Source organism: Papilio polytes, unplaced genomic scaffold (assembly GCF_000836215.1).
Source record: "Papilio polytes unplaced genomic scaffold, Ppol_1.0 DF822289.1, whole genome shotgun sequence".
NCBI classification, from domain to species: domain Eukaryota; kingdom Metazoa; phylum Arthropoda; class Insecta; order Lepidoptera; family Papilionidae; genus Papilio; species Papilio polytes.
The window spans coordinates 864,863-879,075 of record NW_013526915.1 but is presented as its reverse complement, the minus strand read 5'-3'; the positions used below and the strand labels follow the sequence as shown (position 1 = coordinate 879,075).

At 31.1% G+C, this 14,213-nt stretch overlaps 5 protein-coding genes across 6 annotated transcripts in view; 4 read left to right on the top strand and 1 right to left on the bottom strand.

The window, feature by feature from the left end:
• Positions 1-167: 167 nt before the first annotated feature.
• LOC106106274 (solute carrier family 25 member 40-like) lies at positions 168-4,722 on the top strand. 2 transcript variants are annotated; one of them, XR_001225793.1, is made up of 10 exons: positions 168-361; positions 780-937; positions 1,822-1,984; positions 2,056-2,178; positions 2,253-2,351; positions 2,440-2,546; positions 2,694-2,775; positions 3,085-3,292; positions 3,438-3,526; positions 3,910-4,722. XR_001225793.1 is itself a non-coding variant. In XM_013286826.1 (9 exons), the coding sequence occupies exons 1-9, from the start codon at positions 271-273 to the stop codon at positions 3,959-3,961; spliced, it is 1,083 nt and encodes a 360-aa protein (XP_013142280.1). In that variant the 5' UTR covers positions 168-270; the 3' UTR covers positions 3,962-4,722. The 2 variants fall into 2 exon arrangements, 1 of the variants encoding a protein (XP_013142280.1); XM_013286826.1 differs by lacking the exon at positions 3,438-3,526.
• A 158-nt stretch (positions 4,723-4,880) lies between these two features.
• LOC106106276 (U6 snRNA-associated Sm-like protein LSm8) lies at positions 4,881-5,333 on the bottom strand. The gene has a single exon (XM_013286828.1). The coding sequence runs from the start codon at positions 5,209-5,211 to the stop codon at positions 4,921-4,923; it is 291 nt and encodes a 96-aa protein (XP_013142282.1). The 5' UTR covers positions 5,212-5,333; the 3' UTR covers positions 4,881-4,920.
• A 237-nt stretch (positions 5,334-5,570) lies between these two features.
• Positions 5,571-6,299, top strand: LOC106106275 (putative peptidyl-tRNA hydrolase PTRHD1). Its single transcript, XM_013286827.1, has 2 exons — positions 5,571-5,836; positions 5,987-6,299. Exons 1-2 carry the CDS (start codon positions 5,648-5,650, stop codon positions 6,167-6,169), a joined length of 372 nt encoding a protein of 123 aa, XP_013142281.1. The 5' UTR covers positions 5,571-5,647; the 3' UTR covers positions 6,170-6,299.
• A 533-nt stretch (positions 6,300-6,832) lies between these two features.
• On the top strand, positions 6,833-11,198 carry LOC106106273 (vacuolar protein sorting-associated protein 4A). The gene is made up of 2 exons (XM_013286825.1): positions 6,833-6,978; positions 8,378-11,198. Exon 2 carries the CDS (start codon positions 8,398-8,400, stop codon positions 9,712-9,714), a length of 1,317 nt encoding a protein of 438 aa, XP_013142279.1. The 5' UTR covers positions 6,833-6,978; positions 8,378-8,397; the 3' UTR covers positions 9,715-11,198.
• Positions 11,199-11,743: 545 nt separating this feature from the next.
• The window catches only part of LOC106106306 (saccharopine dehydrogenase-like oxidoreductase), a 12,029-nt gene continuing 9,559 nt past the window's right edge, over positions 11,744-14,213 (top strand). The window contains exons 1-3 of the mRNA XM_013286875.1: positions 11,744-12,128; positions 12,861-13,084; positions 13,725-13,909. Of these exons, the coding sequence (XP_013142329.1) occupies positions 12,913-13,084; positions 13,725-13,909 (357 nt within the window). The 5' untranslated portion in view covers positions 11,744-12,128; positions 12,861-12,912. The remainder of the gene's footprint in view (positions 12,129-12,860; positions 13,085-13,724; positions 13,910-14,213) is intronic.

Here is a 14,213-nt window from a genome sequence, read left to right as displayed (position 1 = left end):
ACTGCTCCCAACCGCTACAATCAGCGCCAAAATGGCAAACATGAAAACGGCACAAAATATCTTGTCTCTTAGCCTAACCTAATCACAGATGTTGGTGACTCCCCTGATATAATCTATAGAAGTTTTTGACATCTCAAATTATTTTTTTTACTCTGCCACCTGCCAAATGTCAAGTTTATGAAATGGAAAACATATGACTTCCGTGAATCTAAATGTAATTAAATATTTGTACTAAATTCGTGTAAATACAGGAAATAAAGTGTCAATACGATGATACGAGAAGATGACCCACAATTTCGTATCACACCAGTACAACAAATGGCATCAGCTTGTTCTGGTGCCTTGATAACTTCATTGTTCAGTGAGTGTTTGTGCTGATTTTTTAAATTGTTTTAATAACGTTATTTTATAGGTTACTTACACAATACTTACAATACTTCACAACATATATGACTGTTTTTTTCTTTTACCTTGATAAAAAAACGTAATGTATGAATTTACATATATTTACAATTTAAATGTTAAGTTTACCACACATGAAAAACGCACTACCTATTTACAAAGAGAAATACGTAAATGTTTAAAAAATTAATACATAATACTCACTATGTATTCTAATAGATATGAAAAATATCTATAGAGCAATTGGTTCTTAAAATGAAGTGTCTGTGGTTTAGTATTTTTTTTTTCATTTACTGTACACCTAACTCAAATCCCTGCCAACATATAGGATAGTATTATATTTTTCTATATCTATTTTAATATTTGTCCCTTTTCAGTGACACCATTGGATGTTGTTAAAATAAGGCTGCAAGCGCAGCAGAAGGCATTATTATCAAATAAATGTTATTTGTATTGCAATGGATTGATGGAACATCTCTGTCCATGTGGTGAAACAGCATGGATACCTAGACGAGTACATTTTCATGGTACATTTGTAAGTCCTTATTTGTACTGTTTTATTAGTATTTTTTTTAACATAAATAAACCAGCGCTTGACCACGACTCCACCTAACCTAAGTATAGCTATAGAACTTAAATATTACTATACACATTAGATTTTAAGTATTTTAAGTATGAAATACTCTCAATTAGTATAATTTACTTTTAATAGCTTCATTTTTGTTCCAAATTAATGGCTCCTATGTACACTGTTATGAGCCAAAATTTTGCCATTTACATATTGGTTTGTGTTTCTTAAATTAATATAATAAATACTAATTACATTTGATTACTGCTATACAGATATAAAATTTGAATGTGACATTAGAAAGATGTTTGATGCATCATAATTTATGATATTAAAGTTGAAAGTTTTGTTTTGTTAAATTTTTATTTCATATTAAAATTGTGTCTATTTAAACTGTATTTGCACTTATTTTTGTTTAGAATAGGCTTAACAAAAACTTTCTACTGTCAATTATAGTAGGATGGATATTGTTTCTTTTGCTTCCAAAAATCTAAATTATGTAATTTGATAAGTATACAGCTAATTTAATTAACAATTAGATAAATAAAAAACAAGTTTACACAAAATAGGTAAATTAACCAATGGATGCATAACACTATTTCCAGAAATGTTTTATTTAAGACTAGCCATATCTCGGGAATTTGTTCATGTGACATTTTAAAAAAAACATAGGTTACACACAGATAACTTAACTTTCTAATGGTGAAAAAATTTTAAAAATGTCCTAAAAGGAGTTTTTATGTAAATTAAAATATACTAAGATACAAACCTTCCCTCTTTACAATATGAATATAGATAGTTATTATTTTACAATAGTTTCCTAAAATAACATTGTATTACTGTTTTCATAGGATGCATTCTACAAGATAGCTAAATTGGAAGGTGTCCCAGCATTATGGTCAGGTTTAAGCCCAACCCTCGTACTGGCATTACCATGTACAGTAGTATATTTTGTGAGCTATGAACAGCTTCGGTTTAAAACTAAAACTTTATACAATAAATGGACAGACACGGGTAAGTTATTTTTTTAATGTTACATACTTTAGCTGTATGTATAAATTTCCTATATGTATTTTAATTTTCAGTTCATCAACCAATGTGGATACCGTTATTTGCTGGTGCCACAGCTAGGACTATAGCTGTCACAACATTTAGTCCTTTAGAACTTATTAGAACTAAAATGCAATCAAAAAAGTTAACATATTCAGGTAATATTGTTTTAATTTTATTGCTTCAGGAAACTTCATTGTTCAGTTGTGAATTTTGGCATTTTTGTTTTCAGAAATCACCACAGCTTTACGTCAAGTTGTTAAGTATGAGGGTTACAAGGGACTATTTCGTGGTTTAGGTTCTACATTACTTAGGGATGTGCCATTTTCAGGTACTGAAGTGCTGTATGACTAAGTTATCCCCAATTTTTACATTATAATTTTAAGGTCTTATCTCTAATTTATTATTTCTCGTTTCAGGCATATATTGGACAACATTTGAAACAACTAAACGAATATTTAATAAGCCAGATTCAGAGAAGAATTCCTTTCTTTTTAACTTCTTCTGTGGTTCAGTAGCAGGCAGCGTAAGTGAACTTTTTACTTTACCACTCTACAAATAAAAAACAAAAAAAGTAATACAATGGTCATTAAACCATTCATAAAAAATACCCAGAATAGTTTATGTTCATCACTTTCGGACTTGAATAAATGTTAACTATGTTTACTTTTAGATTGCAGCATTCATTACACTACCTTTTGATGTGGTCAAAACACATCAACAAATAGAACTCGGAGAAAAGGAAATTTACACAGGTGAGAATCTATTCAATAACATCTTGTGTGAAATACATTACTTACTGTCAGACCAAAAGTATAAAAACCATCATCATGTTAAGAAAATTATGGAACTAATAAGTGTGCAAACCCTTGCTCGGTTTAGGATTAAATGATGATTTTTTTATTTTTATTCAGCTACATAGACTTTTTGTTAGAGTATATAACTGTTTAATTCATAGCCAAATTCAATAAAAATTAGAAATAAACTCGTCTAAACTATTTTTATCTTTGTTAAGCTTTAATCACTTATTATTATGTAAACTTATTTTCTAACTGTTATAACAGATGGAAAAATACAACAGAGAGCTTCGAATATGCAGAATATTGTTAGGACTATCTACAATAACCATGGCTTTAAAGGCTTGTTCACGGGCTTGTTGCCTCGGATATTCAAAGTGGCCCCTGCATGTGCCATTATGATTGCAACATTTGAATATGGGAAACAATTCTTCCAAAAATACAACACACAGAAATATAAAGAAAAATTACAAAGGTAAATACATTTAATGTAAGTAATTGCGTAATTGATGGTATGTTTGCATGTCATATGGTGAAAATTTACGTTTCTGTTTGTGTTTTGCTTGTTTTTTTAATTTTTATTTGTTTTTGCATATATGTTTTATTAATTTCCATTTCAGAAAAGGGATTGAAGTTACAATACTAAAAAGTGACTAGCATGAAATTGACCGCACTTGTAGTGTTATTGTTTTAATTGGATATTAAAATGGTATTATAACCTCTTGTAAAAACTATGTTAATCCAAATAGTGTAGTTTGCATGCCTCTATTTTCTAAAAAAAATATATCCTAAACATGTAATGTAGTAACAAACTGTTTAAGGAAAGTTGAGTTTGTTCATTGAATTATTAGTAAATTGAAATCTTAGGTTTTTTGATTTAAAAAAAAATATATTTTTGTTGTATGGACAAAAAGACTCACACTGTGTTAAATTTTTATTACATCTATTTTAAACCATTTAATCTACATAAATAATGTTACTTTCTACATCATACATAGTTTTGTAATTCAATTTTGATGTAAATCATATTTTGTGGACAATATGCTTAGCTTTTTAACATATTTTAAACTTTAAAACTTTTTTTCTTTACAGACATCAAGACATTGTTATAATTGGGAATCATAAAAACAATGATTATTCTTAAAATCAAGAAAACCGACTAAAAGATGACCAGCTAACGCCAAAACTGTAGCCAAAATGAGAACAAAGGAAAATGTTTCAAATGGCCGACATTTAAATTTTTCCTTTTTTTTTTCAAATTGACAATTACATAGAAATGTTATTAAAATGTGATACTAAAATAATTATTTTTAAGACATGTTACCATTTTACATGAATAATGTGATTTTAATTTTAAAATGTTCAGACAATCTGAGAATGACCGTCTGAACCATTTTCATTATATTTACCGAGGATTGTTTGGTTTGGATGTTATTAAGGTGTTTGTATGTGTCTAAACAAGTCATAAAACAGGTTCTAAAGTTTGTATGGATTAAGTATGGTGAATGGTTATTGAAATAAAATACAGTTGGATACTGAAACAATAAGATTTGCTTTGTTTATAATCTGACAGATGTCATAATATAACTGGAATTTGGACTTTAACCTTGGCCTCTATCATATAGGTTGCTGTATATTTAAATGTCGTTCAGTATTCCAGATTTTCAATTAATATGTTTTATTTATATTTCATTGTATTTATGCCATCTACTCCTTTTACAATATTGTAAACAATAATTTAATGAAAATTTTATCATTTATTATGGGTTATTTACTATTATGCTACATATACTAGATATGTAGGGAGCCATTTGTACATTTGTTACTCCTGCATGTTGTGTAGGTATGTGTATAGTAGAATCCTAGCAAAGATACTTGTTAATAATAAATAGAGAAGAAAATTTATGTTTAGATTTATTCCACAATTACCCCAAAATAATATTTTTACACTTAATTTATATTTCGTGTTCTATATATTTACAATAACTTGGAGAGTAATCCAATAGTTTATTTCTTATATATTGCAGTTAACTTGAAAAGTAACTTCAAATGAAACTCATAAATAAAATAACTTACTTTATTGACATCTTAATTCTAGTTACGTTAGTGCACAATAGCTCCTAATGGTTCTGCTTTGATGTTCCCAAGATCCAGTCGACTATCTATTGATTCATCTATTTGTCCGACGATAGCTACATTATCGCCTCGTATTATGTGAAGGCCAAGAACCACTTGAGCTACACCTGTCGATGAGGAAAACACTCTCTCATGGGACTCGTCCAAAATAATGTTTATCGTCTGATCAAAACCCTTCAATGTGCCAATGAAATTACGTCCGTCGGAGGTTATCACCGATACAGTCTGATTAATATAGCTTTCTAATCCTGATGCCATGTTATCTTTTTAAATCACTGATCGTGGATTGTTTATTTTATTTCATTGGTATTATTTCCCAGAGTTTTAGCGGCAATTTTTACAAACAATGTTTTGTCAAAAATCAAAACTGTCAAAGTCAGCAAATGCAGTCTGGTGCGCAAAGATTAAAAACAAAAAGCCACTATGTAAAAAAATGTTTTAAAATTGAAAATCATAAATATTTAACGACTAAGAAGACAATTTTAAAAAAGTTTAATCTTGCAATTAAAAGAGAAATAAATCTAATATTGTTCAAAAGTATCTTTTTATGCGTGCAACAGAAATGTTTCGAACGTCAATCGCTGTAACATTGACATTTGACATATTATGACACTTTTTCCTATGTTTACGTTTGATTCGATGAATCCTAACTTTAATAAATATTAAACGACTGCTACTTATAATTACTGACAAAATGTCAACTACTATTGTACAGTATGTTTTGCTCCGGAGCGATTTATTAAAAGATTTAGGTTGGTCGATAGGATCATTAGTTGCTCAAGCATGCCATGCTTCCTCTGCAGTGTTACATTTATTCAAAGATGATGAATGCACTGTACAATATTTGAATGATCTAGATAATATGCATAAAGTTGTACTAGAAGTGAGTATCAAAGCCCAATACTATAAACTGTTAATAGCTGTATGGTAGAAATTAATAGGATTTAATTTCTATATCAGAGATGTAAATCAAATCTTGTGATTATATGTAGTGGTATCAAGTTTATTTATATAATGTCTTATTAATTTTCAGGTTCCTGATGAAGAATCATTAAAAAAAATATCAAATAAATTAAAAGAAAATTCTATAGATCATAAATTGTGGATTGAACAGCCAGAAAATATTCCTACATGTTTAGCTCTTAAACCTTATCCTAAAGAAGCAGTAAAAAAGTTTGTAGGCAAATTTAAGTTATATAAAACAACATTAGAATAAGACACATTAATTTAATAAATTATCTGAAATGCAAATAACTATGGTTAAATAATAAATCTGTTTCATTATTTTAATTTAATGTTGTACAAATTATATACTTGTTTCATTGTTGCAAAATGTTATGGACAATAAAGTTGTATTTAAGAACATTGCCATTATTTTGAGTTTTTTATTTATTGGTTAATGTCTTAATGTTGTTTTAAGGAGTGGATTCAGATATGACGGCTGATAGAGAAGTATGGAAGAGCAGCACATACTGTGCCGACCCTCCGTAAGGGATAAGGGCAAGTGGATGATGATGTCTGCATAACACCATGGAAATTACTTCATAAACCTTTACACCTTTAATGTGTAAGATTAATCTATGTAATGTTATATTAATTGATAAATTATGTTAGATTTGTGAATAAAAAAATGCTATGAGCGATTCTCGCGTTTTTTAAATGATGAGAATCAGATGTAAATAATGTTCATTTTAATTTTTTATGCGAATCAGAGCTTCGATGTAACTTTACTTCAAACTCAGTCACTGATATAATGCATTTTTTTGTGATTAATCGTGTTTAAACAATAATTATGTAGGAAATCCGTTTTGGAAATAATGGAATTTATTTTTGTAACACATTATGTAAAATGTCAAATTTAAAATTTGTAGATGGCAATAATTAATGTAACTTATGACAGAAGAGACACAAGCAAACAATCATAGAATTCGTTGAAATCGTAATAAAATTGTTATGGAAAGTAAAAGTTATTTGTAAACTGCATTTTTGTGTAACGCAAAGATAGTGGTTAGAATCACCTAATTGGTAAGTTACAGATTCAAGTTATTGTAAGCTATGACGTAGTGGTGTAAATATGTCATCGCTCGCTCCCTGAGCTCAGAAGTTATCGTTTGTTTAATTGCTTTCTTAATTTGGCCAATTTTATGAAATGACCGGTCAATTACACTGTAGGAAACCTTATTGGTACGAAGTCAAAGAAAATCGTTAATTCCGTGAATTTCGGTATACATTTCAATGAGTCATTTTCCTCATTATACTTGTGTTCGACTTACGAAGAGCTATACAGATTTTGTTTGTAGGCCATAATATGTAAAATAGCCTTGTATAGTTTAGAAACGGAAAGTGAAGCATATTCTCAGACAAGGACACAAAGAAATTACACTTGACAACTAAATAAATCCAAATAAGGGGATAAATACTTATTGCCAGACTTGGCATCACAAATGGTAGAATCAGAATATCGAGACAAAATACAATATGACAACATACTAGTTACACTAGTATAAATTCAGAATGTACACAAGAGATAATGCTTTATCATTGATTAAAAAATATTTTGTAACCCTTATGTAAGTTGCCATTGACCAAACACTAAAAAAAACTTAAACAGCGCTTCATAAGCGCTGGTTACAATTTGATAGTTGTCAAAACTTGTAAGGCATTTGGAGTTTAAATGTAGCATTATAATTAAGACCCTGTTATATATTTAAATGCATGTGGCTGAGATGCGTATGTTAAGATGGATGTGTGGTGTGACAAGATTGGATAAAGTTAAGAATGTGTACATTAGAGGAAGTTTGAAAGTAGCGCCAGCGGTGGAGAAATTGAGAAGCAAAAGGTTAGCGTGGTATGGACATATTATGCGACAAAATGATGGGGACATAAACCAGAAAGTTTTGAGATTGAATGTGGATGGCTACAAAGGAAGAGGAAGACCGAAGAAAGTATGGATGGATTGTGTGAAAGAAGATATGCTTAAGAAAGGAGTGGATTCAGATATGACGGCTGATAGAGATGTATGGAAGAGCAGCACATACTGTGCCGACCCTCCATAAGGGATAAGGGCAAGTGGATGTGTTATATATTTAAATGCTGTTTCAATATTCATCTGTAAGAAATGAAAGTGATGTGATATACATTACACTAATTTTTAACTGGCAAATTTATGTAGTGTCTTGCTAAACTTAAAACTCAGAAAAGTGACTGAGACGCCATATTTTGAAATAACATTGGATTACAATTAACTGCATAACTTTGAATTCTTAAGACTAATCACAGCTCCTAGCAACAGAAAACCAAGTTAACATTTTTCTGTTAACATGAAACCCCAAACATTTCGTAATATGTTCACATTACATAATGAAATCACTATATTATATTACTTACATCTTGTATTTTATATGAATTATCTATTAATTTTCAGAGTATATCTGAAGCTGAACAATGGCATCATCTAATACATTACAAAAAGCGATTGACCTGGTTACTAAGGCTACAGAAGAAGATAAGAATAAAAATTATGAGGAAGCATTAAGACTTTATGAACATGGGGTAGAATATTTCCTTCATGCTGTCAAATATGAAGCACAAGGTGAAAAAGCTAAGGAGAGTATTCGAGCAAAATGTCTACAATATCTAGATAGAGCTGAGAAGTTGAAAGAATACCTTAAGAAGGATCGAAAGAAGAAGCCAGTTAAAGATGGAGAGTCAAAGAGTGAAGATAAAAAGAGTGATAGTGATAGTGACTCTGATGATCCAGAAAAGAAGAAACTGCAAGGTAAACTAGAAGGTGCCATAGTTGTTGAAAAGCCACATGTAAAATGGAGTGATGTTGCTGGCTTAGAAGGAGCAAAGGAAGCATTAAAAGAAGCTGTTATCCTTCCTATTAAGTTTCCTCACTTATTCACAGGCAAAAGGATACCTTGGAAAGGTATTTTATTATTCGGTCCACCTGGTACTGGTAAATCGTATTTAGCAAAAGCAGTTGCTACTGAAGCAAACAACTCTACATTCTTCTCTGTTTCATCATCCGATCTTGTTTCTAAATGGCTCGGTGAATCAGAAAAATTAGTGAAGAATTTATTTGAACTTGCTCGTCAACATAAACCAAGTATAATATTTATTGATGAAATAGATTCTCTTTGTTCTTCTCGTTCCGATAATGAGTCTGAATCAGCCAGGAGGATCAAGACAGAATTTCTTGTTCAAATGCAAGGTGTGGGAAATGATATGGATGGTATACTGGTACTTGGGGCTACAAATATACCTTGGGTTCTTGATGCTGCTATTAGAAGGCGTTTTGAGAAGCGTATTTACATCGCTCTACCTGAAGAACATGCTCGTTTGGATATGTTTAAATTGCATCTAGGAAACACAAGACATCAACTGACCGAGCAAGATATGAAGGTTCTAGCTACAAAGACGGATGGTTATTCAGGAGCTGATATTAGTATTGTTGTTCGTGATGCTTTGATGCAACCGGTACGTAAGGTCCAATCGGCCACTCACTTTAAGAAAATTTCGGGACCAAGCCCGACTGATCCTAAATTGACTGTTCATGATTTGTTGACTCCGTGTTCTCCTGGTGATCCAGGGGCTATGGAGATGACATGGATGGATGTACCGAGTGACAAGTTGGGTGAACCGCCAGTGACAATGTCAGATATGTTGAGATCTCTAGCTACGTCTAAGCCAACTGTCAATGATGATGACATGATCAAACTCAAGAAGTTCATGGAAGATTTTGGTCAAGAAGGCTAAAAGGATTATGTCATGTTTTCTTGATTCACAAATTTATGATCTTGTAGACTAAGGGTCTCCAAGCCTGCCGAGTGATATTAAAGATGGTTGGCTAAAATAATGGAACCCACATTATACTAGATCTTACGATTTTCTTTACTATTTCAAATATAATTATGTATCCTAATTTTATAGAATTCAAATTGCATTATTAGAAATACATAACACATCTCATAAATAAATATAATTTTTATTTTGTCTTTGATTCTTTGAGTGTTGCCAGAAATTAATAAGTTTGAAAAAGCATTTAAAAAAGTCTTGTTGTGACTTTGTAAGTTTGGAGACCCTATTTTATTTGATTCTTACATAAAACAAAAGATTATTTACTATAATATTATGTTGATATGTTAAAAATTATAATTGTAATGTTACATCCGTCTAAATAAAAAAAAAATTACCTTTACAAGTGCACATTCGAAGTACCAAATTGATACCTATTGTAAACCAAGGATGTAAACGATTTTTTACAATGTTTCGATTTTATTTCAAACAGCAAATATTTAATCACGGATGTTTTTAACAATATTTATGGTCTTTTTTATAGAAAACTTATTTTGTATTTTAATTTATATTTTGAGTACTAATACGAAGAACCCAGGTAATGACCCGACTCAAAATTTGTGGCTCAAGGTCACTGACAGATGCCACGCCCCGCGTCTCTTTATACCCCGCAGTACCTAAAATCCTGTTCTGCGCATTAATTCGTGAGATGTTCCGAGCCGTTTAATTATTTGATGTACTTTTCTATCTAAATCGACGCACGGGCAGTGATATCTCGTATGAATAATTTTTTCAACTTGACGGATTAATTCATAATTTAATTGTTATCAAATATTGTATTTTCTGTAGCTTCTTACATTTATAAGTATTGTATTATTCATGCATTGATACAGGGTTACATTTGAGTTATATATTGTATACTAAAAATTCGGCTTTGTGTTTCACAATTACACATTACATGTAAAGTCTATGTAAATAAGAGTGAAAAGGAACACTGACTAAGGGCCCCACAGACTAGACTTTAACGCCGATAGTTTGATCGGGGTCTGGCTGTCAAGACAAAATTATTTAAAACAAATCGATGTATGCTGCTACACACGATTTAACGCCCAAGTAAACTATCCAGTGTTTAAAAGTCTAGTATTTGGTAGGCTTAAGGTATATTTACCCCTCGGTAGGCACATATGTGAGTTGAATTCAAATGTTCATATATTTGATCCATATTCAAATTAGTAAGCGCTATGTTATTCGAGATTAATAAGCGTCTATAAAAGCACGATGTTTGACTAGATATAAATTTTCAGCTTGTGTATTACATTATAATATTCTATCGCTACAGATTAGCGCAGATATGAATTCATATTTTCTGTCTATTACCTAATTCATAACTTCATGCAATTTTATTTTTATAAATCTTAATAAGCAAATAAACACTTGAATGATGCAATGTGATGTTTTAATAAAAAAAACATCTATACTAAATGCACTCAGACATTTGATAAAGGTTTAAATATTAAAACAACGTTATATCTGTTATTGAAAATAAATGGTTGAATATACGTTAGAGAAAAAGTCTGTATAACCTTAGAAAAAAAATTGTTTAACATCCAAAGATTAACAAACAATGGGCATGATTTTCTCATAACAGGTATGAAGGACATCCTTAGATGTCGAATAACAACGATACTAAAACTTTATTAACAATGCGTAAACATTTAAACAAAATTAATAATAATGTGAACATGTACTGACACAGAGGTGTATGTATTACTTTGTTTTAAAACAATAAAAGAGTTAAGAGGACAAAAGGGTATCTCGGGGCATTTAACACAAATATTGAACACTAGCTTTCGCCTGTGACTCCGCCCATGTAGAATAAAAAAAAACTAAAGTCAGTAAGTAGTCTATGTGTTCTTCCAGACTATCCTCTACGTCTATGCCAAATTTCATCGAGATCCGTTCGGCCGTTTAGGCAACAAACTGTAACAAACATGTATCCATCCAACCATCTAAACTTTCGCATTTATAACATGTATTAATAATTAGTAATTAATGTAGTAGAAAAATGAGTTGTATATGTAGGTAGTTATAAGTACAATGCACTGCGAGGGACACATAAACATGCAGTGCACGCGTGTTTGTAGAACAAAACATGAATATCGAAGTAGAAAACGGTTTATTAAGACGTATTTTGTATTTACTCGTTGTTTCAAGTGGACAACAGTCGTCCTCATAAAGGGGAGACTTCTTTCATTGTGTCACTTCATACCCATTGATTAGAATTATTTAAAAAGTGATTAAAATAGTGTAAGTGGTTTGGTAATTAATGCGCTATGTACCTACATAATTGGATGTGATTTTGTGAAGTTTTAGAAGTAAGTATTTACGAATTCATTTGTATTAATTTATCCAAAGCAGTTCTCAACTCAGAGTAGGCGAAATTATTAAACTGTTTGTAAGGGGCGATTTGGGGTGCACTTGGTGTTTCGGGTCGCCTTGAACGTGATTTGGTGAAGCGTCTCTTCCCCAGCACAAGCTAAGGACGTGTACAAGCGTTTTTTTATAGCTCCTTGGATATGCACCTGAGAAATATTTAAGGTTTTAAGTTCTTAAAAAAGAAGCAAGTTATTTAGTTGAGTAACTGCAACAGATTATGTCGATGGCATTGAGTCAACAACTAGGGCTGTCAAAACAAAAGGTGTTTTTTCTTATTTTTGTGCTTTTGTATTTCGAGTGTTATCAATTTTAAGTGTATATTTAGTAAAGGTATGTAATTGCAGTGCGTTGAATTTGTTCTGTTATTTACAAATGACTATTTAGAACAAGTTATCTGTCAGATAAAATTTTACTGATCACAAGAAATGTTTATCAATTTAACTGTTTAAAACGTTATTTAATTTGCCAAGATGCATAACTCAAGGGTTTAGGTTTGCAATTAATCTTTCGTAAATGATAAAAAAGCTGTACTTAACTGATTAAAAATAGTCATGTTTGCCAACCCTACAACATAGAAATGATAATTTGCCCTTGTTTTCGTCGAAGGTCAACAACTTTACAACCTGCAGCATTCTATATAAGCTGTTTGTTTATGTTTTATATGATTTTAGAGATCAAGAGCGTAGCTGTGCGGTATCTTAGAGTTATGTAATTTTGGATAAAATGGATAATGTGGATATCATAGTTATTGGTGCTACAGGTTTCACGGGAAAACATGTTGTGCAACAGTTGGCAGCGTTCAAAAACCATGATACTTATAAAACTATAACTTGGGGGATATCTGGCAGATCGAAGGAGAAAGTGAACAATCTGTTATCAGAGATCGAAGAATACGGTGCGTACTGATAGATATTTCTTAAACGCATTAAGAATACTGCAAATAATTTAATACAGTTTATATTTTGGAATGGATATTTTATGGAATTTGATAAATAAATTAAATTAATAAACCCAAAAGGTGTCATCGTCTTGAGTAAAAAATAAATAAATATGTAGTGACAAAACTTCCGGTGGGATTAAATGGAACGGTGCCGCTTCTAGTGTTAAAAACGTGTTTGAAGCAACCTATAGACCACATGACTTTAAAAATAACTTTAATGGTAATTTCTAAAGTCATGTGGTAATAGTAATATGATTGTATAATGTTAGTTTTACCGTGACTTTCTGTCGTTTTAGATCCACTAAGAGTAACGTCAAAGTTCCATAGATTACCAATGTCGTTTGAATTCTCCTGATTCAATTGTATATTAGTTACTTTAAGATAGGGATCACAAGGCCTTTTTTATTTCACGCTAGTCTAGGTCTAATGCTTCACACATAACTGAGTTCATGAAATGCAGGTTGCATCACTATTTCCTTCATCGCAAGAACGCCGGGTTGTTGATAGATAATTCGTTAACCACTTGCTTAATTAATATTTGGTTATGGTTGTTAAAATTAATTAGTTAAATTGCTTGTTGATTTCATTCTTTTAGATGTTGATGTTACGAAAATTCTTACAATAATAAGCGATGTTAAAGACGAAAGCATTTGCAATGTAACGAGGAAAGCTAGAATTGTTATAAATTGTACGGGACCCAACACGATATTAAGCGAATACATAGTGAAAGCATGTGTACATACTGGAACGCATTATGTTGATATATCGGCGGAATTGTACGTAAGTAGATTGCTATTATTATGCATCATGTCGAAGGTTATCATGAATACTCGTGAGAACGTCTTCGTAACGTCATAGACAAAATTTTAATTCTATTTGTACAGCGCCCTAACGGGCATAAAGTACATTTTTCGAAGATGACGTTAGGAATACGTTCTCGCAACTTCACGCAAATGTTCGTGATGGAACCTCTGAACCCAGTATAAACTGCAAGGCTTGTTGGAGTTTTTATATGTTTGTATACTGGCAGGCAACACTTTACACACTAAGAATGGTTTTTTTAATATTAGAATAATATATAATT